The sequence below is a fragment of the Teleopsis dalmanni genome, chromosome 1 (genome assembly GCF_002237135.1).
Source record: "Teleopsis dalmanni isolate 2A chromosome 1, ASM223713v2, whole genome shotgun sequence".
In the NCBI taxonomy this organism is placed as follows: domain Eukaryota; kingdom Metazoa; phylum Arthropoda; class Insecta; order Diptera; family Diopsidae; genus Teleopsis; species Teleopsis dalmanni.
This window is the reverse complement of record NC_051846.1, coordinates 148,745,262-148,757,063: the sequence shown is the minus strand read 5'-3', so window position 1 is coordinate 148,757,063 and position 11,802 is coordinate 148,745,262. Positions and strand designations below refer to the sequence as shown.

The 11,802-nt window shown below is 25.8% G+C and overlaps 1 protein-coding gene across 1 annotated transcript; it reads left to right on the top strand.

Annotated features, from left to right (window-relative positions):
- Positions 1 to 5,934: 5,934 nt before the first annotated feature.
- LOC119667803 (probable serine/threonine-protein kinase DDB_G0291350) lies at positions 5,935 to 6,355 on the top strand. The gene has a single exon (XM_038077131.1). It carries the CDS (start codon positions 6,020 to 6,022, stop codon positions 6,347 to 6,349), a length of 330 nt encoding a protein of 109 aa, XP_037933059.1. The 5' UTR covers positions 5,935 to 6,019; the 3' UTR covers positions 6,350 to 6,355.
- The last annotated feature ends 5,447 nt before the right edge of the window (positions 6,356 to 11,802 follow it).

The window sequence follows — 11,802 nt, the reverse complement described above, 5'->3', positions numbered from 1 at the left end:
TATGTACGGATACCACTTAGAGACTCTAATTCCATCAGGTTAAGACTTATGTTTTATTTCCAGAAAATAATTAAAGAAGGGACCAAAACCCTGACAATGGGTTACAAGCGCAATATCAGTCCCGTAAGCTTTGCACGTAATGACAGGTAACTTTTAAATAGGCCGCTCCTAACCTGGAGAACAAACGTCTTTTGCAGCCGCTCTTTATGAGTACCGACGCTACATTGTGAACTGCGATTAGCTTCATTACTCCTCTTCGACCTTACCGTCAAGGGAGACCATACCGGTAGCATGCTACCGTTGGCAACGTTCGAACGTTGGCAACGTCCAATGTGGTCCCAAAGAAAGTACTTCGGTTTTGAATTCATGTCCAAGCTCAAATTCATTCCTTACCTAAGATATACCATCCAAAGCGGTATATTCCGGTTTATTGATTTTAAAAACCGTTTTGCAGACATACTCAGCTTAACTGCAAGTGTAAGCTTGTTTAGAATAAGCGATTTAACCGACTTTTTCATATTATTATCTCTCCCGGGTACATAACTTTCTTTTTGACATTATCATCGTACATGGCATTCTCCAATAATATGTAATAAACTTTTTATATCTTCTCTACATAGTTTGCATTTATCGGTTGTCGTGCGCCTTATTCTTATTTAGAAAGCAGTCTCCGATTATCAGTCCAACCGTTGTCCTGAAATCTGATCTGTTCAGGTTTGAAAGATATTAGCTCTTCTTATAAGAGTGGAAGGAGAGTTTTGTATAACGAGAATCCTTCTAATAGACCACTTGTGGTTAGGAATTTAAAACTACGGAGTCTTATCATTTTACTATTTTACCGATTATTTAATTATCGACTTACCAAGTTACCTCTGAATTTCTCAATTGTGAATACTTATTAATATTACTGCATAAACTTTTGCTAACTTATAAAAAATATTCTATATATTCCCAATTACAACATAATTCTATAATTTCTAAGCAATTAAAATTGAAAGAGCCTGACTACCAGACATGCAAAGTACTATGAGTATAAAAAATCTTTTGTGTCATCCCCATCTTATTCCTTGACTGAAGATATTTAGCTATGCTGTTAAGGGGCTGAATATACCAAGTTGACATTCTAACATTCTAATATAATTCTAATAAACAAAGTCAAGAACTGATACCCCAATTTTTTTTTCTCTGGGTCAACCTTACAATCAAAAACAAAGTGATCAAGAGTATACTTATCATATTAGTTGTGAGTAGTCAGTTAGCGCAAGCAGTTTCCTTTCTTTAACCAATCTAAAGCTTTATTGGTGCAGTCCGACTTCAACTTATAAGGAGATATTTGCTGACTCCAAGAAATGTCTCCAGCCCACATCTGTGCCTTGAGGCAGCAGATAATTTTCTGATAATTTAATAAACTTCAAAAAAATAATGTATTATATATATCTTTATAATACAATTGTTAGCCCATATATTACAATAAAAAACATATATAGAAATTAAATTAAATTGAATCGAATGTTTTTTATCCATTGTTTATAGAATTTCTTTGTAAATTTTATTTTTTATTTTTAAATTTGTTTGGTGAGCAAAATTGTTCAAATGCGTTGATGTTGTGATTCGCAGATCGCGGCAATGATCGATACATTTTGTTGATATTTTAAGAAATTTCTTATAGCAATTTTCACAGTTTGTTAAATTTTTCACGAGTCTTTGTTTAAATTCATTTATAAACCAAAGTGTTTTTCAGCTGAAATTGACATTTAATTTACGTATTTACACTGCGACTGCAAGTGAAAATGCATCTGCAATGGTCCAATCGCCAGAGAACGCACTTTTCTAATTGTGTAATTTTCAGTTGTGCCAAAAAAGCTACAATTAAATTATTTAATTGGCAACAAATTCAGTTCGGCGTACTTCTGCGAATATTCGCATAAGTTTACTTAATTACTGCTAAAAAAAATATGCTTGGAAAGTAATTTCATTTCTAATTAAATAAATTGAAATCTATTTGAAATGCCATTCTCACCAAGAAAAGGTGCTCTGCTTAAAATAAAAAATTAAAAAAAAAAATATTTTACAACGAAAAACGATTTTCTTTGTCTAACATAAAATCGAATATTTTCTCTAAACAAAATAGATAGATAAAAATAGACAAAATAGATAGACAAAATAAAAATAGATAGTTTTTGTTAAAAAGATTTATATTCATTGAAAGTGCGTATATTGCAATGAAAAATATTTATTGGAATTTACGACGAAAAAAATAAAATATAAAAATATTTTAATAAGACCTAATTGCCTTAGCCCCAGGTACGGCACAGTTAAATTTATCTATACATGGCTTACGTATACTAGAGAAAAACTATGAAGCCATGATAAAGATTTTCACACCGTTAAACGTCATAAGTTGTCCGCGCTCTATAAGAAAAAAATCCAACAACCTCATTAAGATGTTCCGTTTTTATTATAAAGATATATTATCTGTCTTGGAGTAGATTTGTTGATGGGTCACACTCTTTTAGGTAATCATTCTAGAAATTAAATCTCTTGTTTAATCATTTCTGTGATAGTAGTAGAAAGAACGTTGAAAGTTCCTAACATCTGTTTTGAAAAACTATACTATGGGCTTATTTTTTTAAGAACCTTTATCAGCTCAAGGACCTATATCTAAAAAGCATTTTATGGTCCAATGTTCACCTGAGAATGCAATGGAATGAATAAGAAGAGAGAAGAAAAGGTTAAAGATGATTTTGAAACCTTTGAGCTCTTATACTGTACACAATTAACCAATAGATCAAACTGGAAATCTAGGACCGGTGGTATAACCTAACTTTACTAACATGATCTACAAATGTTCCTTCTTCAGTCTATGAGAGTAGATAATATGAGAGTTTTCTCCAAGAGAAATATCGTGTTTCTCTCAGGATTAAATAGGTTTTGGTCTTGATACGTAATCTACACTGTCCTGTGCAATGGAAACCTGGGCTTTGAAAATAGCAGCTCAAATCGTTTAAATAATTAATCTAATTAATCTAGAATTCTAAAAAGTCCCTAAACAAACCATGCTACAAAAAATGATATTCAACAAAGAATTAATAGTGTTTGAGAGCTATTGATAAAAGTGAAAAAGAAAAACACTTCCTATTTAAAATACCATATATCAAGCAAAATCCGCAATGCAAGTGTTGGTGCTAGTGTTGGTTATCCAAAAAAAAAAAAAAGAAAATGGAAAGAAACTCAGGTATTCGCCGGAAACAGATTTCATGGCTATGAAAACTCTGGCAATAGACCAGAATACAAAATGTGGACAAACTTATTGATGTGGCTATAAACAAAGAGACGGAAATAGTTGAAGCTTATAAATGTTATAAAAAATTGCTACAATATATGTTGACTAAAAAAGCAAAAATATGTTTTTTGTCTTCCTATCTCATTACTAGAATGGGGTTTTGACAATTGGTCCGAAAATCTATTGCCTGATGAAAGTTAAGTTATTACCTCTTAGGTATAAGACCCAAACTCTTATTGGATTAATTGTATTTAGAGATTTATTGTTTAGTGTTTACTACCTTCTAGTTCTTATTAGATGCCCATCATGCCAATTTTGGCTTGCCACGAAAACCATAGTGTACTTTAAATGAACAACCCTATTTAAAGTACACTGGGAAACAACTTAGGAATAATAAAGTGGAACCTAAAAAACGATAAAAAGTGCTTATGTGACCGAGTGGAGGAAACGGTCGTTCAAGTTCAGGATGATTACTTATAAAGGAGCAGTCACGCTTCGATCCATCTATATGTATTTAATGATTTTGATGCGAAGTGATTGTCTTGGTTATACTTATATGTATATTAGATACTTATTTATTTGTTATTTATATAACAAATGGATCAATAAATGGTGTTCATTTTCTCTTCTTCTAATGGTGTTAAGTTGACTTGTTGCAGATGAGCTCAAATCCGCAATCCTTTTTCTCCTAGACATCTAGCTCTTGGTAATAACAGGTTAATGTTTGACAATTGTGGTTTAAATAAAAATTTTATATTTTAAGGGATACAGTTGTAGTTTTAAAAGATTAATAAAAAATTTTTAATTTATTTTTTTATTTTATTTCAAGAATAGCTTAAAAAATAAAATGGAATAAAATAAAAATAAAAAATGGAATATTTATATAGAATTAAATTTTTATTTGCATTCCGTATATAAGACCAGAGTAGCCTAAGTAAAAATTAAAATTAAAAATGCAAAGTATTGGTCATAAACTATATTACTAATAAATTGATATACATTTACCTCTCAGAAGTTTAGACCCACTTCTCTTTCTTTTCTACCAAAAAATGGGTTTTTCTCAAATATTTCTTTAATGGGTTTTTTGCATTTTGTAGTAAGAATAATATCTCTCTGAAGCAATAGCAAATTGGTCGTCCATCCCACTAACTCATGGAGTGAAAGATTACATGAGTTTACTGTCATTTGCGACTATTTATTCGAATAGAGATACTATCTAATATATTAATATCTTATTATAAACAACGCTGGACAAATGATTCACATGGTTTAAACCTTTTCAACTGCAAAGAATTAGTTGTGCCAAAATTCTTCATCACCTCCAACCGTTATACAGAAATGAAAATTTCAATGCTAAGAACAGAAAACTGATATATAACCAAATAAATCGTCCGTCACTTCTATATGGTTGTGTAGCGTTTAGCAAAGCTTCAAACACTACTATTCGCCAGCTAGAAATTGCACAAAGCCGGGTTCTGAGAAAACTTTTCAAAGTACCATGGTACATTAGTACGAATGACATCCTCAGGGACCTCAATATTGATCCCATCAAAAAATACATAAAGAACACATCGCGTTATCAAATCTCAGAATGGTTACAGGCTCCTCGGGGAGGTATGCAGATCTGAGGTCAATTATTGCTTAGTCTGATGAACTGATAAACAATAATCAAACAGTCAAGGCGTAAAGAGAAGTTTTGAAAATACCTTGACTTAAGAAAAAGTAAAAGTGCTCAAGTGCACTGGCTCAAATAGAAATAAATAAATAATAATTATATTTTGTTATAAATAAAATATATAAAATATATTTTATCTGCCGTCCCATCCATTATTTTGCAGACATTTTATACATAATTAACCTTTAGCGTAAAAGGTACAGAGTAACCGCTACTGCTCTATGTTCCCATTTCCTAAAAGACAATTAATATTAACTGAAGAGCATCTAAGCAGAGAGAATATAAACAAACACAATATTTACAATATTTTTTCTCTATTAAAGCTTTCTTGATTGTGGCAGAAACAAAAACAAAAACAAAAAGAAAATGAAAACCAAAAACAATTTGAAAATGAAATGCGAAGAAAAAAGCACATAAACATCTGATTGAACAGCTAAAGGCCGAAGCAGAAATGTGAAAGCAAAACAAAAGAGACGAAAAACATTGAAGTGATCGGCGAAGAGCGAACGACGACGCATAAAATAAGACTTCGCTTTGTTTTGTTTTGATTTGTTTTGATTTTGTTTTTGGCGCAGTTTTTCTTTCTTCTTCCGTAGTATAAAAACAGCAGCTGGTCGTGCTTATGACTAGTTTATAAAACGGACAACAGACGCGTACGTTCAGTGAGCGTTTTTAAAAATCAATTAAAAACATTTGAACGGAAATTAATTAAAAAAATTTGAATTCGTGAAAAATATAAGAAAAAAAACAAATCAATACCAAATTAAAAAAAATTACGCGATAAATTAAATGCATTAAGTAAACGTTGCGAAATTTTTTGATATAAAATTTTTTTATTAATTTTATTTTGAAATTGTAAATACGCAATTTAAAAGATAAAAGCGAGTTTTACGTAAAATTGAAAATTTGTGTAATAAAAATAAAATTTTTTCAATAACAAAAATAGTACAAAAAAAAAATAATCATTATTAAATAAGAAAAAAAACTACTTGAAAATTTGAAAGAATTAAAAAAAAGTGAATAGTTTCAAATTAAAAAAAAAACCAAACCAACTAAGCAAAATGCGTCCATTCGGTAACGATATTACCAACATTGCCAATAACAATGGCAACAACAACAACAACAATAATAACAACAATAATAATAACAACAACAACAACAACAACAGCGGAGGCAATGGCAATAATGTTGACAATAATGGCAGTAATGAGACGAGCGAAGATGATCCACGGGTGCCACCACATATAGCACGCATAGGTGGCATTGTTACATGTTCACCGATTGCGGGCCGTGGTGTTATACGTGTGGTGGGACGTTGTGAAGATGCAAAAGAGAATAATATGCTTGGTAAGTGGAAAATATTAAATATATTGTTTAAACAAATTACTTAAACGATATACAAAAGTCTCTTCCAATATGTGCTGCAGACATGCCACACATGCCTCACACATATGCGAAAGAGGCAGGTGAGTCATAACTCTGAGAATTAACTCACAATTGCAATTCACTTACCCAGTTAATCTTTCTTACAATCACTTGGTGTAGCGCTTAAGACACTTGTTTTGGTTTTTATTAAAAACCACTTTTTATTTATAGTCAAATATGGCTAAATCACAGTTACAATTACTAGTGCTGAACTTTTAGTTCAGGGTTAACGCGCTTTGAAAACTCTAGACTCTAACAAGTTTCAATCGTTATAACTTTTAATTTATGGTTTTCCATATTTTGTTTTATTTATTTCTACAAATACAATAGATATTTTAAGCGTATTATTAATAAGTATATATATATTTATATATACATAATAATAATTGCTTTTGTTTAAGATTTTAAATGCCCAAAAGTTAAAGAATTCATTGGTTAAATATTTCAATTATTTCCTGGTTTAGAAGAAGTATGGGAACGTGAGTACCTAAGAATTGGAAAATAATTATTATTCACACGCTGATTTTTTGAGTGCTTTGTCATTTCAAAAAATCAAAATAATAATATAATTTAAAAATAAAAATAAAAAATTAAAAACAACAAAAAATAACAAAAAATCAAATAACAAAAAATCTATCTTCAAATCGGAAAGAGTATAGAAGTTCTTAAATCCAAAAAAAAAAAAATTAAAAAAATTTTTTATATATTAAAAATTTGAAATAATAATTATATTTTATTTTGATTTTTAAAGTCACGTATGAGGAAAGATACTACCTTCTTACAATCCTCAAGTCCACTTCTGGACTCTCAGAAAGATATGCTGATTTAAGGTCCGACATCAACTAAAAGACAAATAAATTATATGATTTCTTAGCCTAGTTATAGCTTAGTGTGGGGTAGAGATATGCCCCCAGCCATTATAGAGTAAAAGTGCGTAATAGCACTAACTCAAGAACAAGAATCAAAAATCAAGAATATACTTTTAAATTTGATATTTAACAATAAAAATGAATTAAATTTTTTTTTAAGCTTTGTTCAAAAAAATACTTTTTAAAATCCCAAAATATTAATAAAATAGTATTATGCTTTAACAATTTAAAATAAAAATATTATTAATTAATTCATTAATTTAATATTCTACAGCTGATTATGATTTTATACTAATATAAACGCAGCAAGTAAATTTTTTAATAAAACTTTCACAGCAAATGTACGAACATAAAAGTCATGTACGGTTTTGGGTCAGTTGGTTAAGGTGTGTTGACTCTGAGCCTCAAATTTGGCAGGACACGAGTCCAATTGCTAGTACATGCACTCTCAAAAAAAAGAAATTATTTACAAATAGTTAAATACAAGAATTATTTCCAAAATCACTGATGATGGGTATTTGGCAATACTCGAATGGTCAGCCAAAAATTTATTAAAATAAAATAATACCAAAAATGTTTGTTGTTGCAATTTTCTACTCTACGAAAAAAAACCTCTTTATAAAATAATTTAAAAAAAATTAAAAATAATTAATGATATTGTCAAGTAACCTATTTTCAAATATAAAAGAGTCCAAGAGTTTTTATATGCAAAATGTTGGAATAAAAATAATAATTGTAATATAATAATTATTTTTAAACTCCCATATGATGAAAGAAATTATTTTGTGACTGAAAATATTTCGACTGGAAAATTTGATTTTTGATCATTTTTTTTTTTATTTACTTGTATGCAAAATTCAAGTTTTCAATTTTTTTTAATTGATTACATGAGAACTACTTTTAGTACATTTAACAAATTCATGGTTTTTAGTTGAACCCATTTTAATTGTTTTTAATAATTTTGAATAGATTTTATACATACAAGGGGGCCGCACAGTGTAACAGAATTAAAATTAACAGATCAAAATTCGGTATGTTTTGAACCATTAGAGATATTCAAATGAAATTTTTTTTCAAATATAGTTCTTTAGATGGACTGAGGTGAGATAAGAGACCGAATTCTGTTTTTCTGATCGTCTATTTTTAATTCTGTGTGGCAATTTAGGGTTTAAAATCTATCCTAATTTGTATTATATTATTTTTATATGTATTTATATATGTATTTATGTATATGTATGTATATAATTTATTTATATTATATTTTTATATTTTATCAAATTTTTTTTAAGCTTTGAATTTATGTTTAATAACCTCTTCTCTATATATATTATACATACATTACTCTGTATACATTACTGATTCTGTACTATACTGTACTTTTATAAGTAATACTCATAGTAGTGAAATGACTAATAAATTATTTGAAAGTTCTTAACAAGTTTTGGTTTTTTTTATATTATTTACATTTATTATAATAATTAAGATTATGCATTTCTGCGAAATGTATCTCGTATTTCTTGGCAATGCAATAACAATATTTAATTGCTTCAGTGAGAACTTAGGTATAATTCAATAATTTTTAAACAAAACATAAAGAATATGAAAATAAAATAATACACAATACTAAATATAAATATATTTTTTAAAACAAACAAAAATATTAACAATAACTTAGTAAACGTCACTTTTCAATAATTAGAGCTTTTAAATAATCAAACTTAAGCTTATAGTCATATTAAATAGATCAAAAGTCATATTAAATATATATGGACTCTTAGAAATAAATGCACAGCAAACTAAAATGATTGTAAAAAATTGTAATGATTTAGACCAACACTTTATAGACGACTTCAGTGACTCATAATTACATAAGATGTTAATCACCAAAACAATAACAATAACAAAAACCCAAAGATATATATTATATATATTTGGTATATTAAAACGTTCATTAATTTACCACTTCAGTTTTATTAAGTTTGACTAGAATGCAAGCAAAGTGCAATTGCACAATTGCAAGTCCATAATGCAACAGGCATTCACCGCATCGCATAGGCGAGCGAGTCCATCATTATCCGCAAATTAGAGAAGCTTCACGAATTTGTTGTGAAAACTCTTCGTGAAGGAGGTTACCTAATTATTTCATGTGCATTTCACTTGAAATGACCAATGCAGCAATACATTGCATGCAATTCGACAATAAAATAGAAAATTAAAAAATAAATAAATTTTACGTAATTTATTTAATTTTTATGAACTCAAAACTCAAAACTGCACTTCGGCAAAATTAGTGGAACAAATGTACGCTTCCAGTGAAATGTGCAGCGTTCCTCAATGTTGCAACACAGACCGGCACTCAAGCGGATCACGCCACTTAACCAACAGAACGAAAGTTGGAAAAAAATAATATTAATTTGAATTAATATTAAGAAAATTAACAAAATAATTCAAATAAAATAACAATAATAAAATAATAATACCATTAATTATTAATAGGAATATAAAAACATTTTCAATTATGAAATATGAATCAATAAGGAATATAGCAAATTATATAAAATTATCAAAAAAAATTAAATTTATAAAATAATAAAAATTATTATTATTTTACAAAATTGTAAAATTATCATATACAACTATTTTTATCATAAAAATATTTTAAATATGTAATTAATTTACTATAATTAATTAATTCATTATTTATTACAATTTATTTAATTTATTATGGCATATAATAATAATTTCAAAAATTCATTTTAAAATAAATAATTTAAATACATATATGAGAAACGTATATAAAATAAAAATAAAATAGAATTAACTACAATAATATATTATATAAATATGAATATAATATATAATATATAATAAAATTGTGTTAATAATAATATTATACTATATTATGAATATTATAATATAATAATTATATATATTATATTATTATTAATAAATATTATAATATAATGTATTATACTATTTTATTATTAATAAAATATTCGGATTATTAATGTAATATTTATATAAATCTAAAATATATAACTCTAAATATGTTATATATAGGCATACTATGCAAGTCTTTCATTAATACCTAAAAATATAATATACAATATTATCGAACTTTTATTATAATAATATTGTGATAATAATAATAATATGTTATATTATTATTATATATATAATCAAAATATAAAATATTATAAAAATATTATTATATATTAAATATTGTTATAATAAAATTGTGTTAGTAATAATATTATACTATATTATGAATATTATAATATAATAATTATATATATTATATTATTATTAATAAATATTATAATATAATGTATTATACTATTTTATTATTAATAAAATATTCAGATTATTAATGTAATATTTATATAAATCCAAAAAATATAACTCTAAATATATATGTGAAAATATAAGAAATATACGAAATAATATAAATATACGCTTATATGTATATATGAATGTATAAATACAAAACTAACAAAGTGTAGATATTATGAAAATACAAACTATATAACATATATATTCATATATCAGATATATAAATTTTAAATGAACGCATATATATTTAAAAATAAAAATAAAAAATTGAGAAAACTATATTAAAAATCTCACGTATATTCAATAATTATAATTGTTAATACAAAAAATAATAAATAAAAATATTAAAAATAATTTTACTTTAATGAAAATAAATTTTTGTTGTTGAACTTCCTTACTAAATTTTATAATAATATAAATCAATAAATATAAATTAAGACTATGAGAAATTTTTGTTATATTTAAAATGTTTTACTTAAAATTTATATTAAGAAATTTAAAAATTGATACATAAATTTACGAATTACTTAATTTATACTATAAAAATAAAAATATACTATAATTTCTTATTATCTTTATTGTTTTAAAAATAATGTTAATCTTTATATTGATTTATTTGTATTGATTTGTATATAAAGAAAAATTATTTCTCTTCTTGGTGTGAGAAATATTAGTCCATATTTAATTTGTTTTTATATATAAAATTTTTTTTAAATTAATTTCTTTTATGTTATTATTTTTTAGAAGTATTTGATAATATAATTTACTATTCTGTTATCATTATTTAACATTTCTTTATAAATATAATGCTTTGTTAATTCTGTTGCCTTACATTTTATTTTTTTATTTTATTTTATTTGATTTTATTTTATTTCATTTAATTTTATTTGATTTTATAAGATTTCATTTGATTTTATTTTACTATTCTATTATCATAATTTAATATTTCTTTATAAATATTAGGTTTTATAATTATTCATGTCTTTTATTTTAATTTTAGTTTATTTTATTTTATATTAATTTATTTGATTTAATTTGGTTTTATTTTATTTTATTAGATTTAATTTAATTTTATTTAATTCGTTCTAATTTGTTTTTATTTAATTTTAATTGATTTAATTTGATTTTATTTTTTAGTGCGTTTTTGATTATATTTTGTCTGCTTTTATTTTATTTCATTTTATTTTATTTTATTTTATTTTATTTTATTTTATTTT